Below are 19,940 nucleotides of genomic sequence, written 5' to 3' on the forward strand. Positions count from 1 at the left end.
CCCAACATCCCCTTTCCACTTGAATTCCCCGTCTCCCTCCCGCCCAAAGTTCGTGTCAAAGCACACATCCTCATGCAACCCCACAACAGGAAACAGCCGTCCCTCAACCCCCTTTAATACACTCTCCAGCTTTACCCCATTCCGAGTAAACCAAATTTCCCCCTTCGCCAAATCCACCCCCGCCCCGACCGTGTCCCCAACCCGATATCTCAACTCGTCCACAGTAACCTCCACAAACCCCTCCACATCCTCCACCGGACGAATACACCCCCCCCAGTATCCGAATGATACCCCCATGAACTCGCCGTCGACGGACTATCACTCGCCGCCCACCAGCCCGGAAACTCCAACGCCGCACCCCCCAACGTACAAAACCCGACCGCCATCTCGGGCCACTCCTTCGCGCCCTTCCCCCCACCCACCTCCCGCAACACCACCTCAAAATAATACCTCTCCAACCCCGCCGGCAGCGGCCGATCCGCCGACACACACACCCGCTTCCCCGACACATGCCGCACCCTCTTACCCCCATTCAGCACGCTCCCCACCCCCAGGGACGTCGTCCCCGGGAACCGCGCCTCCCACCTCCCCGGCAACAACCGCGCCCACGCCGCCTGGCGCGTCAGGAACGCCTCCGCCTCCGCGCGCCCAAATTGCCGCGCCAGCGCCAGCGGCGTCCAGCCGTAGCTGTCGGGGCGGTTGAGGTCGGCGCGCAAGTGCCAGAGTTTTTGGAGTAAGGGAACGCTGCCGTTGGCGGCGCACACGGCGACCAGGTCGGCGTCGGATTTGGCGGTGGTCGGGGATGCGTCGATGAGGTGGGCGAGGATGGTTTCGTAGGCGGTGGTTTTGGTGGCCAGGGACCATTGCTGGTGGGCGAGGGAGAGCGGCGTGTGGCGGTGCGGGTGCCCCTGCGTGGAGAGCTGGGAGGGGTTGGCGCCCGCGGTGAGGAGGGCTTGGACCACGGCGGCGTGGCCGTTGGTGGCGGCGCGGTGGAGCGCGGTGAGGCCTTTTTTGGTGTCGGCGGCGTTGAGGAGGAGGGCGGGGTTCGGGGTGGTAAGGGTGGGGGAGGTTTTGGCGCCGAGGTCGAGGAGGGCGGTGACGACGCGCGTGAAGCCGTGGTCGGCGGCTTGGCGGAGGACGGTGCGGCCCGTGCGGGTGCTGATGTTGATCTCGGAAAGGGGGAGGTTGAGCACGAGGAGGGCGTCGAGGATGAGCATGGCGGATTCTTCGTCCTTGCTGAGGCAGGCGCAGAACAGCGGCGTCCAGCCTGATTTGTCCTTGAGGTTGACTTGTTTGGTGTACTTGAGGAGGACGCGGACAGTCGCTGCGAGTCCCTTCCGCGCAGCGGTATGGAGAGCGTGGCGGTTGATCTTGTCGGTAATGTCGGGGTCGGCGCCGCGCTCCAACAGCGCGTTCACGCACTTGCTGTAGTCGTGGAAGGCGGCCTCGTGGACAGCGGTGGTACCGTGGAAATCGGGGTCGTCGATCTCTAGCGCGTTCGACTGCAACAGGATCACTAGGTTATCCAGCTGGCCTTGGCTACAGATCATCTGCAGGGGCCGGGCGGAAGCCGCGTTCTCCGAGTTCGTGTCGGCGCCATTCTTGACAAAGGCGTCCAGCAGCGGTCCGGGCACCTCGCGCCTCATGAGCAGAATATGAAGCGGCGGCAGCAACCAGTCATCCCCGGGATGGACCGCGTTGATGTCCGCCCCTTGTGCCAACAACAAGTCCAGTACCGCGGGATCATCCCCCCTGTTGGCGAAATATTGCAGTGCGCTGTAACTGACTTTTGTGCATGGAGTCTTGGCATCAGCACCACGGTCCAGGAACATCTGCACACCCTCGACCGTGATATTGCCGCGGATCATCCACAGAAGGAACGCGCTGCGCTCCACGCCATTCTCGGCGTTGACATCAACCCCTTCCTCCAACAGCATCTTCACCGTTTCGAGGGTCGTTTCGGAACACGCCGCCGCTTGAAGAGGGCTGTATCCTTTCGACAACTCGTCCAACTTCTCCCCACGGTCGAGGAGATACCTCGTCCAGGTAGTCAACCCCAGATATGCCGCGACGTGCAGCGGCTTGTGCGGACCCTCGGCTACCCGGAAAAGACCGTAGTCGTCATCCTTCTCGGGGTACTGTCTCTGCCACGCAGCAAAAACCTCGGGAGTCTCGAAGACGAACTTGTCCAGCTCAGCCATCAGCGCGGCCCAGTCGCTGTTGTTCTCTCGTTCCTCCGCGGACCAGAGCGCTTCCGCCCTGGCTAGATGCCAGGGCCAGTACTGGAGTTCGTACCGGACGCGAGCGGGGCCTTCTTCTTCCTCGCTGTGCCGGTCAGCAGCTTGCGTCAGCTCTTCGATGTAGTGGGGTTTGATGAGGTCCTCGTCGTCGACGGAGCCTTCGGTGGCGTAGCCATCCTGCGCTTCCTGGAGCAAGTCATCGACGGCGTTTGTGGTTTTTTCCTCCTGGGTCTCCGTCTCGTCTTTAGGCGGCGCATCTGCGGCCTGGCCAGCCGCTTGATCGCCTGCCTGTGCAACACCTGCCGAGCTCGCGTCTCCAGACCCGCCCTCAGCGAGCGGCTCTGGCTGTTTAACAGCCGTCCTTAAACCGGCTCTCAGCTGGAATAGTGGGTTATTCAGATGGCGCAGGCATGTCAGGGCCATGTCGAGATTCCCTTGTTTAACGTTGATGTGCAGCTGCGTGGATGGTGACTCGGTAGCTCCGCATCGCACGCAGAGATGTTCGTGTTCTTGCTGCTGCTGCTCGGGCTGGACCTCATCGCCATCTCTCAAAAAGTATTCACAAACGGCAGCAACGTCGGACTCAAACACCCAAACCCTGCCGTCCGTCTCCGGGATCAACTTCAGGAAAGGATCGGTTGCCGTGCGTAGCTGTTCCAGTTCCAGGCGGGATGTTTGAGGGAACCCGGCTTCCACGTCTTCGTCACCCCCCACCTCGGCGGGGAAGTCATACGTGCTCTGGAAAGCATCCATGATCTCTCGAGCATGCGGATATCCCGGAAAGTCCGGGGCGAGAAGCGTCCAGGTGAGAGCAGTGCGCAGGAGGTCGAGGTAATTTGGGCTCATCTTGCTCAGCGCTTTCTTGTACACGTCACTGACTCCATCGGGAAGAGCCTCCAGTCGCTTCGACAGCGGTCTCTGGAATGGCTCCAGCATGAACGGGATGGCGGTGTCCCGGACGTAGAGGAACCGGGAACGGGCCTTCTCCAAGATGGCCTCCTTGGCGGCCTCTTGTTCGGCTGCCGACAGACCGGGCACGTCCTTGAGCGCATTGGTGAGCACCAAGTCGATATCGCCCGCGTTGTTATGTTCAACATCAATGTACGCGTCAGGCGACAGGTCGTTGAAAAACTTGGACGACGAAGCGCAACCGAGGAGAAGGCGGAAGCCGAGACCCGCCTTGTCGGCCATGGCTGTCATGAGACTGCGCACTTTCCGCAGAAGCTCTTCCTGGTCCTTTGTCCTCCAGTGTGTTTCCGTCCAGCCCGTCGAGGACAACAACGAGCTTCTTTTGAAGCAGGGCTGCAAGTCGGGCGAAGCCATCCGCAAACTCCGGCAAGCCGTCACCCTCCGAACGCATGTGAGCCGGCAGGCCGCTGACCGCGGCTTTGGCCTTCTTGAAGATTCCGTTGCAAGTTTCCAGAAGACCCACGTGATCCTCACCCTGCACAGCCAAGTCGTAAAGCTGAGAGAGCAAGGTCCGGCAGATGCTGTCCGCCGTGTAGGATTGGTTCGTGCCGAGTCTGGCGCCGCTTGTTGAGCCGCTGCATGTGACATACAAGAGGGCCTCGCCAATATGTGGCGTGCGGGTGATGCTGTTTGCGATCGATGCCACAACATACGACTTGCCAGATCCTAAGGCGGGTTAGAAAGGGCGAGCACAGATAGATGGCTTGGGAGAGAGAAGCTCACCTTCTGGGCCGGCGACGCAAAGCATGGCGTTGTCCGTGGCACCCACCCACTGCTGGTAAAGCCTGTTCTCAAACACCCACTCGCAGGTCCCGGGATAGACCGCGTCGATGGTGTCTCCAAGAATGCGGAAAGAACCTTTCAGGGGCTCCAGCGCTTCTTGGTAGGTCTGGAAGTCCTGCACCGCATAATCCCACTGAGTCTTACGCTTAGTCGACGCCCGGATGTCATCCAACCCCTTGATTAGGATGTCAAATCTCGCCATGGCGTCTTCGTGCAGCTTCCTCTGGGTGTCCTGGAAATCTTGGATGTGTTGCACCGTTCCTTCGATGCCAGCTAGGACGGTGGACACGCTGTCCAGTTGGGTGAGTGTCTTGTCCTGGAAGGCGCCCTGCTCTCTCGAGTATTTTTTTCTTGTGAGTGGCGACGGTGCTCAGCTTATCTTCAAAGTTCGCCTTTGAAAGGCCGAAAAAGTCCTTGAACGAATGTTTGATCCGCGTAAGGGAACCCGCGGTCAGGTGGCGTTTGATGGCGAACGAAAAGTCCAGAACGGCAGCATAAGCGCCGATGACGTCCTGGAACAGCTTCTCAACCAACGGGCTAGGCTTCCACTGAGGCTTGGACCTCTCATCGTAGAGCCGGTCGTAGTGACGCACGATGATCATGATCTCGGTAACGTCGCTCAGGCCCGAGCCAAAGAATGTGTAAAGATCATAATTGCTGTGGATGGCGGTTAGAGTGAGCTTGACGGCGTACCAGGCCATGCCGACGCTCTCGGGCGCGTTCTTGGTAAGAAAGTCGCCCGCGGCAACAAAGTTTTCGATGTTGTCCATAATGTTGGTAATCCATGACCCGGGGATCTCAACGTCGCCAACCTTGCGACCTCCATACTTCTTGCCAGCATCGCCCTGCAGGACTTCGGCAGCTCGCCTTGTTTCCTCGGGGCTTGTTTTATCGCGGAGGAATTCGCTCAGCAACTCGGCATCTTTGGAGCTTGTGTAGCGCTCGACAGCGTCCTTGCGGAAACGGTCTAGCGCTTCATCATAGAGACTGCGCTTCTCCTTTTCCTTGTTGTCCATGGTGCTTTCCCAGACGTCTAGCACTCAAGTAGGGGGAGAAAAGCAAGAAAAAAGAAACCAAGGGCTACCAAGTGCCCCGCGAGACGGAACGAGGGATGTCGGCAACTCCATAGCTGCCCGACAGTCCAGCGCCTCAGCCTTATACCTCGTTTGAAGATGGGTACCGAGCCGCCCAGATAGATAGCTGACCGTGCTGACGTGAGAACCTTCTAAAGCCAAGGAACGAAACAGCGCAAATCGCGGGGGTTGGTGTGGAGGAGGTGCGGGGAGACGACCCCGGTTTGGTGATCTCAACCGTGGTTCCTTTTCGGTCAAGAGTCGTGGAGCTGACATGCAGCGTCTCCATCGTTCAGCTGCAGGCTTCATTGGCTTAAGACACCCCAAATACGGCTGCCTGATGTCTGAAATTAGTGATCCCCATCATCGGTACGAGGCCCTGAGGGCATGGAAATGAAGAGGGGTCCAGAAAGTTCAGTGAATCAGGAAATGGAGTGTGAGAGCTGAAAAAGTCACTAGTACGAATGCAGGCATAAAAAAAAAAGAGGCAGCAGAAGAGGAAAGAAAGAAGTACATCGACCTCGATACCACCACCATACTTCGTACCTGGATACCTAGGTATGCTTCTCCTCAGATGGTCGCCGATTCGACATCTCCCCATAATACCGCTCCTAGACCGCAATGAAAGCTGAGACTGTTTGAGGTTCGAATTTGGCATGCTACCACTATGAATGGATTTGGGGAGGTAGGTAGACCCGCGCTCCCGATGTAAAACGACACTGTGCATCCAAGTACGGCGTGGGACGACATCGGAACAGCCTAGGACCGCTTTTCGAACATTATTCCGTCTCGATATAAAAGTTTAGGGGCAAGTCCCTGGACTACTAACAAGCAATACCGTAGCCACTGGCTTTTATCCGTAGGTATCCTTATTTCTGGTGCAATCCAGGATCGAGTGTACGATGACCAATCGATCGTATCAGTCATGGAATTGCGATGCCGGGAACTTTCAGTTGCCGTATTATTAACCAGGTCGACAGTGCGCAGTACCTTACCCCTAGCGAACCATGGTACATCAACGATTTCATGTTTAACCTCTTTGATGGTCTACGATTCCCTATCCGAAAATCTGCATCGCTGAATCTTGTTTGCGTTGGAAACACAAAAGATTTTGGGCATCGAGCACTCTCAGTCCTAATTTCTCAAGTTTGCGCTGAAATATCCCCCTGATATTTACCAACAAAAGCTTGCTTTAAGGGGGTGCTGGACATTGCTGGCATGTTCTCCGGCCATGACCAACTGTCGAGTTGCGGTTTTCATAATGCATTTTAGGTCGTCAGGCGAGTATCTCTTGTAGGATGAGGCTGTTCGTCAGGAATGCCCACATGGATCATTTCCTTCCATAACTATCTCGTATCCAACGTGAGCTCTTATTTATTATTATTATTATTATTATTATTAACTATTATTATTATTATTATTATTCATACTCCGCTATGCCCTAGGGCGTGCCGGACACTCTGCTATTTAGTGTACAGGAAAACCGTGCCCTCCCAGGCCGGGTGAAAAACCCATACCAACAATCAAGGAACGATGCGTTCTGGTGAGTATACATATACAAAGAGAGGAGGCCTCCTGGCCTCCGAACGGGGGCGCTTCAGGCCGCCGTTTCCAGCTCGAGCCTCCTGGCTAAGCTGTACATCGGCAGCTTCCCCGAGTCCATTAGCCAGTCGAGGATCCTCCTCGCGAGCCGTGCAGTCGTGGGATTGATACCGTGTAGAACAGAGTAAAAGTCCCGTCGTGTCCGAATTACAGTCCTCTCCCATCTTCGAGCCAACGGTGGGGCCAAACACCACACTACTAGGTGTTCGGCAGTCTCTCGTCCCTCGCCACACTCGCAGGCAGGCGTCAGAACCTCCGGGACTCCCCGCGTGAACAAGAAGTCCCGTAGGCATATTGCTCCCGTCCGGATTTGAATCAGCAGTGAGCTTTTCGCCTTGTTGAGACCGTCGTGCCTCCTTAGGGTTTCGTTCCGAAATAGCGTCTCCCGCTGATGGTCAAAGTCGTCCGCCGGCCTGGAGATTGCCCTGCCGTCCCGTTCCTTTAACCACCTCGCTTTCCAAGCCTCTTCTACTACCCTGTTCGTATCAACGGTTCCCCCCGTCCAGCGCATGACCGTGCCCGCGGCTCTCTCCACCGCCGTAGGCCCTTGAGGTCCCAAGGTTCGCGGTCGGCCTCTGTTGCCCCTCCTCGAGCTAAGTCTCTGCTGTATCTTGCGACAGGCGGTGAGGACAACGCTCGCCGCCGTCTTCTTACCGCCTCGACCGTCGTCCAGATCGGGTCGTTGGAGTCGGTTTTCGAAATCGGCAAGCCGTTTGTTTAGGTACAAGTCCAATGGTGGGACCCACGTCTCTGTCTCGAGGTTACGGATTGGGGTAGACTTAAAGGCTCCCGCCACGATCCGCAAGCTCTTGTTCTGGGCCTTCCCGAGGGCCTTGGTGATGCCTTTCTTTGCCGGCTCGCCTCCCACATCCGTGGGGATGTGAAACGATGATGCGCCATAGGCCAGCGCCGACCGGATGCACTTTGTGTACACTTCTCGCGCTTTGGCTAGCCCCATTCCCCATGTCTTTGCCACGATCCTCGACAGGGCATAGCTCTGGGTCCTCAGCTTCTTCTCCACCGCCACCAGGTGGGCCTTCCAGTTGAGTTTCCAGTCCAACCAGACTCCCAGGAACCTGGCAGACCCTTCTGGTTTAACGGGGCTGGTGCCTCCCCCTGGGTTGGCAAGGTTTACTTGTTCGGTCCACTGCCGTCGCCCTTTGTTGAAGTGGATCAGTTCGCTCTTTTCCGGGGCGAACTTCATCCCCCGACTGTCCGCCCATCGTATACACGTTTCCCACGCCGCCTCAGTTGACTATTATGCAGTGGTAGGTAACCTATCAGGACGATTATTTTATTCTATGGCGATAAACTACTAACAGACGCAATTAGCTCTAGCCAGGTGGAGGCTGTGGACTGTACGAAGCGACTCTGCTCGGTTATGGTGGATATTCTGGAGTCTAACCGCGTCATATCCACACAACTCCGCGCTGTCATGGCGCAACAAGGTATCCCGACCCCTCCCGAGGACGCTGCATAGACCACGGCGGGGAGGGCTGCTGTATCCGCTCATTCGGTGCCGGTGCCGGTTCAGCGGCCGTTTGAGAGAGTACTCCGCAAGTCGAAAGTATATAAATATGACCGGCTGTGGAACATGTCCAAGAGTTCCCTGGGGAGTCTTTCGGCAGCGTCCACCGGACGGACAAGCATCTCGACAGCAAGCCTCAGCGATGTCTCCACAATATCGGCTATCGAGCTTCCACTTCGGCCCCAAATTCTTTGAGTGGCTGAATACTATCTTGACGGCGGTAATGGAGCCTCTGCTCCAGGTAGGCCAAAGTGAACTAACACTGATGGCGACTAGAATGTATATGTCTGAACATCTACGCCAGAGTTACGTCCTCGCAGGGGGACGTGACGGAGGGCAGGGGGGATCCACTGCTGGGGCAGTCGTCACGTGGTCGTGGACCTCGGGGACGACAACCCCGGCTGCAAAATCTGCGCCCCCCTCATTTCTAGATAGAAGAACATGATCCAACTGAACCACGAATGTAGCACGTCCCTCCAGAGAGAAGGGATTTGCCCTGTGCTTCTAACGCTATCGCGATACCTGGTATTCCCTACAGTATATTAACCATGATGCAGTCTCGGCCGATGACCCCCGTGAAGCCGCTGCGGGTTTGGACCAACAAGACAACCACGGCAGCCTCCGCGGTGCTCCAGCGGGAGCTCAACAGCTTAATCCGGCACTGGTTGTTTTTTTAAACACCATCCTCATACGAGAATTTTACGGCCGCTTTGAAAACATCGGACCCGTGTTAGTGAAGAGTTACGCCAAAGTCATGCCATACCGTCAGCTCTTGCAATCCATTCAGTTGCCGTTGAACGTTTTGATCAACGAGTATCGGCGCGGCGGTCGAGACCGCGTGAGGCCAATGCTCAGAGCTTGGACTGGCCTCCTAGAGTGGATTCTTGAAACCCAAAAGGATCAAAAGATTCTGCAGGGTGCGGGTGACAATTTTATCGCCGCCTTAAACGACCACACTGAGCGAGGTGAGATTCAGGAGGTGAAGTATTATTCCCTGACCGGAATCGAGACGACCCTGTGCGTGGTGGAGATGGATAACAAGCGGGCGGCCAGCGTAACAATGGACGTCTTTGTTCGAGGACTTGAAATCGCGCCGACCTGTCCTTATGCCGCGCAGTTTGCTGCGATAGTGGAGGATACCTTCCAGAAGATCAACCTCTCAATAACTGTGTGGGGGTGGATGGAGTCTCGAACAATCGCCATTGTCGCCCTCCTCGCAGTGCAACATGGGGCTAAGCTGGGAATGAATAATACGCTCGACCACCTGGTACAGGCCCTCTCACTTGTCCAAAAGCGGCTGTCCTTGAATACACGCCCACATGCCTGGCTCACCATGGTTTTCGGCTGGGAGGGAGATCCATGGCTACTCGAAGTGTCGGTAGAAACAGCAGCGGTACTTCTACAGTATGAGAGAGAGGGCGCAAAGATATTTGAGGGGCTAGTGATCGACGGTCTACGGTGGATCTTGGAGGTGGCCAGCTCAGCAAACCGACTGAGCGAGGTACTGACACTGATCGACAAGTTTGTTGGTGGTCTGAGTGAGGGACCTTCTTCAGGCCCCGTGGTACTAGATTGGGGACAAAAAGGTACTGTGGTGGGGACTATGATGGGGGAGGGTATACAAGATACAAGCTGTCCTTCTGGAGTTGGAGGCTCGGATGTTCAAAGGGCTTTGGGAATGGTACTTGGCGCTCTGTCTAGGAAGCAGTTGGATGAGAAGGAACCTGGAGGCGAAGTTTGATCACGAAGATTGTGCAATCACTACCTACCTAGGTAGGTGGTAGGTACACTAATACCACTCGACCACTGTATAAGTTTTCCCGGGTCTAGTCCGCCCTGAACTTTGCGCTCAATATGTGTCAGTTTCTAACGATAGGTACCCATGTGATTGGTTCCCCTTAAGCGCCACCTAAGTCCTCCAGTTTCCATTGTAGCCACGCCTTAAACGACTGCCTAACGCCGCCTCTCCTTTCCCCAATGCCGTAATCCTCCAGTAACTCCATGACCGCGTGGCCATATGCCGCCTCACCACTTGCCACCTTGACGAGAACCTGCGCCGACTCTCTATTCGGCCAACCCCGCTCGTTCCGCACCGCAACCCGGTCCGCCAGCGGCGCCAGCCTCATCCGAAGTGCCGCGGGGAGCTTACCCTTCCTATCACAACAAGCATCAAGGAGCTCCTTACCCACACGGTACCGCCCCTCGTGGTTGAACGCCATATGCTCAAACGCAAACTTATAAATACAATCGAAACGGTGCCTCAGCCCCGTATCCCCCAACGCTTTATACTCCCGCTTCGGCAGCCCCCGCGCCCCCGGCCCCAGCAGCAAACACGACACCAAATCCTCCTCACCACCCTTTATGCTCGCATAATCCAACGACTCCTCCACCTTCGCCTGCACATATCGAAACACCCCAAACTCCGCCGCCAGCCCCACGAACCCAAACTGATCCGCCGACCCCCGCCTGCCCTTCGCCCAATGCGCCACATGCGGCACCATCGTCGTCGTGACAAACCGCAGCCCCCTAAACGCCTCCTCCACCCGATCCAACGCCTCCACCAGCCGGTCATGCGGATCGCGCACCACCCTCCCCGCATGACAAAACGCCTCCAGCATCCACCCCCACACATTGGTGTACGCCTCCCACGACCCGGGCTGTGCCTCCAGCCGATTCCGCGGCGCGGCGGGGTCGGTGGAGGCCATACGCGCGATGGCGCGCAGCAGGCCCAAGTGGGGATCGAAGTCGTGCGCGTGGGCTTCCATGGCCGGCCAGAAGGTGTCGAGCCATTCTTTGGTCGTGCGGTGCAGGTAGTTGACGTGCTGGGCCGGGGTGAGCTCGAGCAGGCCCATGGTGCGGCTGGCGAGTTTGCGGCGGAGCACTTGGACGATGCGGCGTGGGCTGTCGGGCGGGTTGCGGTCGGCCAGCCAGAGGAGGTCGGGCTCCATGCCGGAGGGGAGGGCGATTTTGTGGGTGCGGAGGTTGAGTTGCGGGGTGCTGGTGTAGGCGCGGAAGAGGAGGAGGAGGCGGGAGCCCGCGCGTTGGTAGCTGGGTTTGACACGGCGCCAGAGGTTTTCGTAGAGCTTGGAGAGGTCTTCGGGGAGGCTGTCGACGAGGTGTTCGATGTGGGTGAGGGTGGTGCCGTCGGTAAGGGAGTTGAGGACGGCTTTCATGACGAGCGCGACCCAGAGGAAGACGCCGCAGGCTCGTTCTACGACTTTGGCGAGCAGCTCTTCGGCTTCGGTGGGGTAGGCGTCTTTGAGTTCCATGAAGGCGACGTTTTCGTGCGCCACGCCCTCGACGAAGGTTCGCAGATCGGTTTCGGTGAGGACTTCCATCCTGAGCTGTGGACAGGACACAAACGCGTCCCGGAAGTCGTTCCACGGGCGGCTGCTCGCGCATACCTTGAACCCGGGCTGACTGTGAAACTGTCTGATGAGATCGATGAGCCGCGAGTGGTCGCCAGCGAACTCATCTAGCCCGTCCACGAAAATGGCAAGGTTGAAGTTTCGTTCGGGGAGCGTCGCAAGGGCACCGAAGCTTTCGAAAAGTTCCTCCCACGTCCATGGGGGGAGATATTCTAACGAAGCGGAACCAAAGATCTTTTGCATGGCCCATCGCCCTGGGAATAGGCGCGGCGCAATTTCAGGGGCCTGTTGAACGATTTGGTACAAGAGGGTTCGCAGAAACCCAACCTGGGACTTTTGGAGTTCGCTCCCGGCATCCCACGAGTAGAACATAACCGTGAGCACCTTCTTATGGCCTCCCCATTCTGCGAGATGTGAGAAGGTAGAGGGCTGGCTGACAAGGTGCTTGATCAAAGTCGACTTGCCGGAGCCGGGTTTGCCCGTAATCCAATAAATGTTCTCAGAGTCTTCTCTAAGCCAGGCGGGAAAGCTGCTCCACAGAGGTTGAGGGTCGGCACCCTCGGATTGTCGAGGTTCTTGTAGCACCCACTGAAAGGTGTTGCTGTACGCTTCCGGAATTGCCTGGAGTCTCCTGTCTAAGGCGGCAAAGAAGAGGCTGCTAAGGAGGCCGTCCACATACTCGGGATCCTGGGCGTGGAGGTCAACGGTCGCAGATGTGGTTCGGTTCAGGTTCACACGGCTATTCTTTTGGTGGTAGATGAATAATGAATGGGCTTCTGTCGGAGGGTGGATTTCTTGTTGACCCTGTGATTGTAATTGCTGCATAAGGGCTTGGTGTTTTGTAGTTTGGGTGGCTGACACTTCGCCGGCGGCTGACCGCTCCCTGTCCAAGTTTTAGTCGCGGCGGATTCCTTCCAAAGTTTTCACACCATATCGGAGGGAGGAACTCATACCAGAGGTCGGAAACCATTGCAAACATTAGTTTCTCTCTGGCATCAGAGAGCCTCTTCTGGCTGTCTTTGATTGACTTTTCATTCCACACCAATTTGAAAGCGTCACTGATGGCGTCCAGGACTGACTGCGGCGTTTGGTCTCGGACGTGTGTCCCAAGCGCGGCGGAGATCTCCTGGCTAGCTGCTACACAGCGGCGGGATTCTTTAAGAAGTGCGGCTTCCGTAATTGAGAGGGGTCGATTCAAGCCCATTAAAAGTTCGGCCTTTTCTTCGATCGCCTTGCCGCGTGCTGTTAACCCCTGAGAGTCTTCGAATAGCTCGTTCACCTCGACCCGCGCTGCCGAGGGCCCCACATGGCGCGAGTCAAAGGCTACGGTGAGCAGACGAGAGCCAAAATCTAAAAACTGGACGGTTGATGCCGCTATTGACAAGATGGTCAAGGGGTCCATCTCGACGGCGTCGAGCGCTGCGCTTGGGTGTGGGTTGTGGTTGGGCACCGTGGAAATGATGAAGTTGTCAGCAGAAAGCCCAGGCCAGCTAGCTGATCGCGATTGGGAATGGCGCAGCATTGCAACTCTATCCGAATGGGAATGGCCGTCCTGCAGTCGTGATTTGGTGGCTGAAGCGGGGCTGAGACGCTCGCAGGAGTGCATGAGTAATAAACGCAGAGAGATCATCGTTTCTAGGCGGTTCTTATAGGTTTCATCGATTTCAAATCAACGTATTAATAACTATGGAACTTGGGAGAAATCCTGGAAGGGGGCTATATGAAACAACATCAACATTCACCGACACTGCATCGATGAGGATGTTAACGTGCATTAGACGCCGACGTCCTCACACAACTGAGGACCTCGCACTCCTTTGATGACGGTACCCGACGCGTAAATTCTCAGATATTACTTATCGATACTTTGAGATACATGGATCTTCTTGGGGCGGGAGCAAGTCCATCAAATAAGGTGGTGATAGCTTTCCATATTTGCTACCTACCTACCTACAACGGGCATGTTAGTCTGTTGTAGATGTCGTCTAGTACGCTTGAACTTGTTTAAAAATAAGAGCTCACAGCGAGCCGGTAAAGAAAGGCATCACCAAGGCCCTCGGGAAGGCCCAGAACAAGAGCTTGCGGATCGTGGCGGGAGCCTTTAAGTCTACCCCAATCCGTAACCTCGAGACAGAGACGTGGGTCCCACCATTGGACTTGTACCTAAACAAACGGCTTGCCGATTTCGAAAACCGACTCCAACGACCCGATCTGGACGACGGTCGAGGCGGTAAGAAGACGGCGGCGAGCGTTGTCCTCACCGCCTGTCGCAAGATACAGCAGAGACTTAGCTCGAGGAGGGGCAACAGAGGCCGACCGCGAACCTTGGGACCTCAAGGGCCTACGGCGGTGGAGAGAGCCGCGGGCACGGTCATGCGCTGGACGGGGGGAACCGTTGATACGAACAGGGTAGTAGAAGAGGCTTGGAAAGCGAGGTGGTTAAAGGAACGGGACGGCAGGGCAATCTCCAGGCCGGCGGACGACTTTGACCATCAGCGGGAGACGCTATTTCGGAACGAAACCCTAAGGAGGCACGACGGTCTCAACAAGGCGAAGAGCTCACTGCTGATTCAAATCCGGACGGGAGCAATAGGCCTACGGGACTTCTTGTTCACACGGGGAGTCCCGGAGGTTCTGACGCCTGCCTGCGAGTGTGGCGAGGGACGAGAGACTGCCGAACACCTAGTAGTGTGGTGTTTGGCCCCACCGTTGGCTCGAAGATGGGAGAGGACTGTAATTCGGACACGACGGGACTTTTACTCTGTTCTACACGGTATCAATCCCACGACTGCACGGCTCGCGAGGAGGATCCTCGACTGGCTAATGGACTCGGGGAAGCTGCCGATGTACAGCTTAGCCAGGAGGCTCGAGCTGGAAACGGCGGCCTGAAGCGCCCCCGTTCGGAGGCCAGGAGGCCTCCTCTCTTTGTATATGTATACTCACCAGAACGCATCGTTCCTTGATTGTTTGGTATGGGTTTTTCACCCGGCCCGGGAGGGCATGGTTTTCCTGTACACTAAATAGCTGAGGGTCCGGCACGCCCTAGGGCATAGCGGAGTATGAATAATAATAATAATAGTCAACATTAAGCTTAAGCTCGTCTTATGTTGATGCAGGTCATCCATCAACTTCTCAATATCTTTTTCTTTCTGCGCCCAAGAAACCCTTTCCCAGATGATTCCACTGAAATGGATACAGAGGCCACAAGTCATGATGGTGGCTGTCAGGGAGCCTGGTGGCTAACAGGGAGCCCTGCAGCCCCATCTCTCTCTCTGTATAGAGAAACAGAACCTCCCACCATCTGGAAGCTCTGATCAATGCAAGCAACCTTGCACAAACTATGCATAACCACGTTATTCAACATATCTAGAAATACTCTAATTAACAGGCTATCAATCCTGAGCCCGACCCGACCAGACCGTAACAGGAGTTTTCATCGAACCCGGGACAGCCAATTAGGGACATGTACTGGAACTGTATACGTCTCCATCCTGTTCATGATGTCCAATTCCTCGGGGTGGAAAACGAATTCGAAGCGTTCTGGGACGACCGAAGCCCGGACTCTCTCCATAAGATCCTCAGGGGGCGGACGGCGAAGCACGGGTGCGTTTGAGGCAGGTCTTGCGGCGTGCTCGAAATCTACATGAAACACATATTGATTAGCAGGGGTGAATGGAACATAGAAAAAAGGCGGGGGAGGTTCGAAAAGGGGAAGCCATGGCTGTAGGCAGGCATGAACCTACCAAAGTTCAGAATCCGCTGGACATAGCTCTCGTCCAGTTCACGAGCGCGTTCCACTGTTTCACCTGGTTCGCCCATCAGCAAGTATATTTTGCCAGCCTGCCTCACGCCCAATGGGTCTGATCTGTCTACCATGTAGCCCAGCAGACGGCCGCCGAGAAACCTGGTTTCCCAGAAACAACCTGGTGCCATTTCCCCGGGAAGCGAAAAGACGTGGCCGCAATCAAGGTAGCCAACCCATTTATGTACAAGCTCACGGGCGATGGCGAAGCCCATTTGAAAACTTCCGGTTCTAGAGTTTTTCAGCGTGTTTTTGCGACGCTTGGGCAATGTCGTAGAATTCCGGAGGATACGGGCGGCGTTTGCGATATTCTGGATGATCTGTCATGTGCAATATCCCTCTCGTCAGCCCGGATATCATCACCACGAGGATACATTTGCAGAAGGAACACCCATTCATACCATCTTACACATCTTTATCCCGCCATCCCTTTTAGGGTTATATGGGCTTGTGTCGGGGCTCCAATACCGTCTTTCAGCCTGCGCAGCACCTCCCACCCGGCGAATGTTGTTGGTCAGATAAATGTTGGGAAAGTAGTGACGGAGAGTCTCCAAAAAGGACGCGGCATATTCAGACATGCTGATGGTGTCGTCTCGGTAGCGAAGGCGATCCTTCTGTAGTTGATGGTACTTGACAACTTTAACACCCATCTCAGCCATGATCTGGCGGCCTCGGTGGGACTCGAGCATGCTGAGACCGAGATGTATGGCTAACATTACAGCTCTGAACTCGTAGTCCTTCGGTTTCAACTCGATGTATGTTGATGGGCGGCAGTTACCGTATGGAATGAAGCCGGCGGGTGCTTTCAATACTCGCAGTTTCCCAATGAAGGCACCCGAGGCTGGAGCTTCCGGTCGTGCCGGGGACATGTCTGTATTATATGGCGAAACGCGGGCTGTAAATCCGTAAGATAGCCTGGAGGTAACTGGTGATTCGATAACGTGATCGCCCCGTCTCCTAAAACGAACCACGGGAGCAACAAGACAGAATACCTATGGCTTCAAGATGTTGAAAATTGATACGAAAGGGGAAAATAAACGCTGAGATGTATTCTGGAGTGACGGTACCTACCCATGGGACTTTAGAAAGTCCCCCAGCGGAGGATGGGAACGCTTAAATGGGCGTCTTTACAATGGTGAAATCACAGGGAATGAGTTTTATTGTTTTTCCTCGGCCATACGGTACTCACGGGGACGCCAACGACCAACCTCCAAATCAGGTCCGTTTCTGGCGGCCATATCCTTCGCCAGCATATGACACATTGATGTGGGTCGATGAGCCTTGATCCGGGGCGCCTAGGTTCGCGTCAATATCTAGTGCAAGCCATGTACTCAAAGTTGACGGTCAACAGTGTTGACTACCTACCTAGGTACCTAGTTACCCAACAACGTTTCAAGGCTTACCGGTGTGAAACGATTAGCCTACACAACAAAGTCCGCGGCAAGTCTGGGTACCTATGTATGCAGGCGCAACGTGCTTTTGGTGGGGGCTGCTCAACGTTTAGAAAAGGTCTTGTATTAGGGAGAGGGGTCTCAGGTCCCTGCGACCCACGCCATCAGCCATCAGATGGTCAACCGCCCAAGACTCGATCGGTCTGTTTGCTCCCAGTTGCGGTAAGGGTTCACAACCATTGGTACATGTACTGCATGTTGGTTGCAACCTCGATTTGTGGCTTCAACAGTGGTCTCGACCCAACAGAACGCCCATTCGACCTGTTGATGGCATTGACGCATGACATTGAAACCGTGGCCGCCTTCCGAGTCGAGGGCCGCAACCAACATCGCTTCAAGTCTGTTTAAGGCCTCTTTCCCGTTTTCGGTAACCTGAAATGCATGTACCTGGCGTAGTAGTGGCCCGTTTTGGAGCCAACGGGATGCTCGTTGGCGGCGCACCCCTGGGCCTCGCTCAACTCCGTGGGCGTTGGCCCAGCCCGTGGGAAGCCCAACCGCCACGATTGATACAGGTTTTGGCCAATCAAAGGGGCATTACGAAACGTGTTCATGACCAAGGCAGCGCAGATGACAGATCATCCATAGGTTTCCGATCGCGAGCGTCGCTTAGGAATAGCCAACACTGGTATGATAGGGATTACGACCATCCTAGGTACTTTTGGCTGAAACCAGAACAAACGTACGAGGTCATCCCGAGGGCTTGGGAAAGGATGCAAGAGCCACGCTCCCGTTGATATGAGGCTTTTCCTTCCCACAGGGCCCGCCCTGTTTGGCAGTTATTGTAATATTTTGCCGGGCTGCATGGGTGTCGCAGTTCTGTGCTAGCTATTGGTTCCATGTCGTGGAACGTCAAACCCCAACGCCGAGACACAGATGGTTGGGCCGGGCTTGTTGGGTTTTGGGCGACTTTATGGAATTGAAGTGTCCGTATCTCGGTCGTTTGGTTGACCGCTCAAGGTACAATGCACTAATTCCCAGGCATCTTAATGTGTGGGCTTCTAATTTGTCTTCATTTTGTCTATGTACCTGAAGCCTCGAGCATTCTCCATCTCAACTCCAACCCCCCCTCCGCCACGATTGAGAAATTGCACAATTCGTCTCAACCAAACCCTGCCCAACTCTGAAGGACCCTAGTTCCTGTGGCCTGACCGAAACGAAACATGCAACCCACCTCGTTATCCGGTGATGTTGAGGTGTTCGACCCTCGGGGCGACCTGAAGTTGATTGTCGGGTCGGACCAAATCGCCTTCCAAGTGTGTTCGCGGGCCCTCGCGCGCTCGTCCAAATACTGGGAGACGATGCTCTACGGGGCGTTCGCTGAAGGACAGGGACAACAAGAAGCGGGGTCGGACTGGGTGATCCCGCTCCCTGAAGATCGTCCAGAAGGACTTCGGATCCTCTGCCTCGCGGTCCACGGCAGATTTGACGCCTTGCCTGGCAAAATCACCCATGGCGAGCTGCTTTACCTTACTGTGCTAGCGGACAAGTACAATATGATCAGTTCCTTAAAGCCGTTCTGGAAAGGTTGGCTGAAGGAACTGGATTACATCACCGATAGTACTCCCGCGGCGGATGAACTGCTCGACTACCTCTCGGTGTGCTACAAACTGGGATACGGCAGGGGATTCCGTAAGGCTTTCGTTTACGTCGTGAAGTGTGCAGCGGCGCATGGTGACGGCCGATTATACATCGACGGTGACCAGGATCATGACATCTACGGCGACGATCATGTTTGGTTGCGAGACAAGGTTCTGGGTCAGACCCCCTTCGCTGGTGGTGATGTATTAAACGAATCAGATGCTGACCCCAACGTAGAAGGTGTCAGGCGAGGACGCGAGATAGTCCTGACGATCATATGCACGAAGATTCAGCGGGGCATATTATCCCTCATCTTTGAGTCCGGATGCACGGCCGAAACTCCGAGCAAAGTTTGCAACTGCACAATGCTAGGTTCTCTGGTCCGAGCCATGGCGTCGCGGAAGTTGGACCGTTGGTTTAACGACAGGATGGAAGGAGTGGCAGATTCCATCACGTCCTGTGTGTCCGACTTTTCCTCCCTCCTCGCCGAGCTCCGGGAAGAAGCGGTTGCCGCCCGGGAGTCGTTTGACTGGGAGCACGGGGAATGCCGTCCTTGGGCGTCGGAGAGTGAGAAGATGGGTGACGAGGGCATGGACGCACTTTACGAGATTATTTACGAGTTTGCGGCAGACCTGGAGGGTGAGGCAAAAAAGTCGGGCCTCAATCCCGACAATCCCGCACGTTTCTCGACTCCGGTGCCATGCCAAGAGATTGCCGAATTAGTAGTCGATGAAGACCAGGGGATCCCGTTATTAGACAATGGGTTGCTGTACGAGACAGAGGTTCGGTACCTACCTACTTAGGTATCGAGGTATTTGTACGAATAAACTGAATTCGGCGATCATTCAGAGGCCAGGCCGGGTTTGACAGGGATTTTGGAGTTATTACATAATCAAGAATCGAAACAGGGGTGTGGCATGAAATTTGGGGCGGCCGGCAATCAACCCAACCGACAGTGGCGGCGTGAAACCGCGAGCCATGAAAAAGCGCTTGTTCAACAGCTACCCTCCCTCTCTTCCAAACACAATGCGCTCGCTGGGCGCCACCTTCAATCGCGCCGGCTGGCGCCGATATGCGCCCATTGCCCTGGTGGCCGTTACGGCCATCGTGGTGCTCTACACATTGTTCGATGTCCCGTCGATGGTACCGTGGCGACCCCGTCTCCCAAATCTTCAAACCTTCCCCGTCGCGCCCCTAGCCAAAGCCTGCGATAACATCCCACCACCCGACCCAAACACCGACGCCGCCGCCGCCGCCAACGCCCCAATCCCCAACCTCGTCCACTACATCTGGCTGCTCGCCGACCCCGCCGTCTTCACCCTCAACTTCAAAGTCTTCGTCAGCGTCTACTCGGCCCACCTCTTCTTCCACCCGGACCGCATCTACATCCACACCGACGTGTCCCCCTCCCTCTGGGAGCGCGCCAAATCCTCCGGCGACCTCTGGACCAAACGGGTCCTCAACATCCCCTCCGTCACCCCCAAATTCATCACCAACCCCCAGCTCACCACCACCGGCCAGCCCATCGACACCTTCGGCGCCAAAT

The 19,940-nt window shown here is 55.8% G+C and overlaps 8 protein-coding genes across 8 annotated transcripts in view; 4 read left to right on the top strand and 4 right to left on the bottom strand.

Annotated features, from left to right (window-relative positions):
- Nucleotides 1-209: 209 nt before the first annotated feature.
- CHGG_08555 (uncharacterized protein) lies at nt 210-5,008 on the bottom strand (the record flags this gene model as incomplete). Its single annotated transcript, XM_001226481.1, has 4 exons — nt 210-3,259; nt 3,453-3,875; nt 3,933-4,265; nt 4,438-5,008. 4 exons carry the CDS (start codon nt 5,006-5,008, stop codon nt 210-212), a joined length of 4,377 nt encoding a protein of 1,458 aa, XP_001226482.1.
- Nucleotides 5,009-6,662: 1,654 nt separating this feature from the next.
- Nucleotides 6,663-7,871, bottom strand: CHGG_08556 (uncharacterized protein; the record flags this gene model as incomplete). Its single annotated transcript, XM_001226482.1, has 1 exon — nt 6,663-7,871. The coding sequence occupies one exon, from the start codon at nt 7,869-7,871 to the stop codon at nt 6,663-6,665; it is 1,209 nt and encodes a 402-aa protein (XP_001226483.1).
- Nucleotides 7,872-8,337: 466 nt separating this feature from the next.
- On the top strand, nt 8,338-9,691 carry CHGG_08557 (uncharacterized protein; the record flags this gene model as incomplete). The annotated part of the gene is made up of 4 exons (XM_001226483.1): nt 8,338-8,436; nt 8,734-9,363; nt 9,469-9,599; nt 9,667-9,691. The coding sequence occupies 4 exons, from the start codon at nt 8,338-8,340 to the stop codon at nt 9,689-9,691; spliced, it is 885 nt and encodes a 294-aa protein (XP_001226484.1).
- Nucleotides 9,692-10,093: 402 nt separating this feature from the next.
- CHGG_08558 (uncharacterized protein) lies at nt 10,094-13,085 on the bottom strand (the record flags this gene model as incomplete). The annotated part of the gene is made up of 3 exons (XM_001226484.1): nt 10,094-11,539; nt 11,600-12,446; nt 12,517-13,085. 3 exons carry the CDS (start codon nt 13,083-13,085, stop codon nt 10,094-10,096), a joined length of 2,862 nt encoding a protein of 953 aa, XP_001226485.1.
- A 354-nt stretch (nt 13,086-13,439) lies between these two features.
- On the top strand, nt 13,440-14,452 carry CHGG_08559 (uncharacterized protein; the record flags this gene model as incomplete). The annotated part of the gene is made up of 2 exons (XM_001226485.1): nt 13,440-13,464; nt 13,581-14,452. 2 exons carry the CDS (start codon nt 13,440-13,442, stop codon nt 14,450-14,452), a joined length of 897 nt encoding a protein of 298 aa, XP_001226486.1.
- Nucleotides 14,453-14,996: 544 nt separating this feature from the next.
- On the bottom strand, nt 14,997-16,234 carry CHGG_08560 (uncharacterized protein; the record flags this gene model as incomplete). The annotated part of the gene is made up of 3 exons (XM_001226486.1): nt 14,997-15,202; nt 15,307-15,685; nt 15,767-16,234. The coding sequence occupies 3 exons, from the start codon at nt 16,232-16,234 to the stop codon at nt 14,997-14,999; spliced, it is 1,053 nt and encodes a 350-aa protein (XP_001226487.1).
- Nucleotides 16,235-17,976: 1,742 nt separating this feature from the next.
- CHGG_08561 (uncharacterized protein) lies at nt 17,977-19,197 on the top strand (the record flags this gene model as incomplete). The annotated part of the gene is made up of 1 exon (XM_001226487.1): nt 17,977-19,197. One exon carries the CDS (start codon nt 17,977-17,979, stop codon nt 19,195-19,197), a length of 1,221 nt encoding a protein of 406 aa, XP_001226488.1.
- A 223-nt stretch (nt 19,198-19,420) lies between these two features.
- CHGG_08562 (uncharacterized protein) overlaps nt 19,421-19,940 on the top strand; it is a gene marked incomplete at both ends in the record, with an annotated part of 899 nt that continues 379 nt past the window's right edge. The window contains one exon of the mRNA XM_001226488.1: nt 19,421-19,849. Coding sequence (XP_001226489.1) covers nt 19,421-19,849 — 429 coding nt within the window. The remainder of the gene's footprint in view (nt 19,850-19,940) is intronic.

The sequence above is a fragment of the Chaetomium globosum genome, genomic scaffold (genome assembly GCF_000143365.1).
Source record: "Chaetomium globosum CBS 148.51 scaffold_6 genomic scaffold, whole genome shotgun sequence".
Classification (NCBI taxonomy): Eukaryota; Fungi; Ascomycota; class Sordariomycetes; order Sordariales; family Chaetomiaceae; genus Chaetomium; species Chaetomium globosum.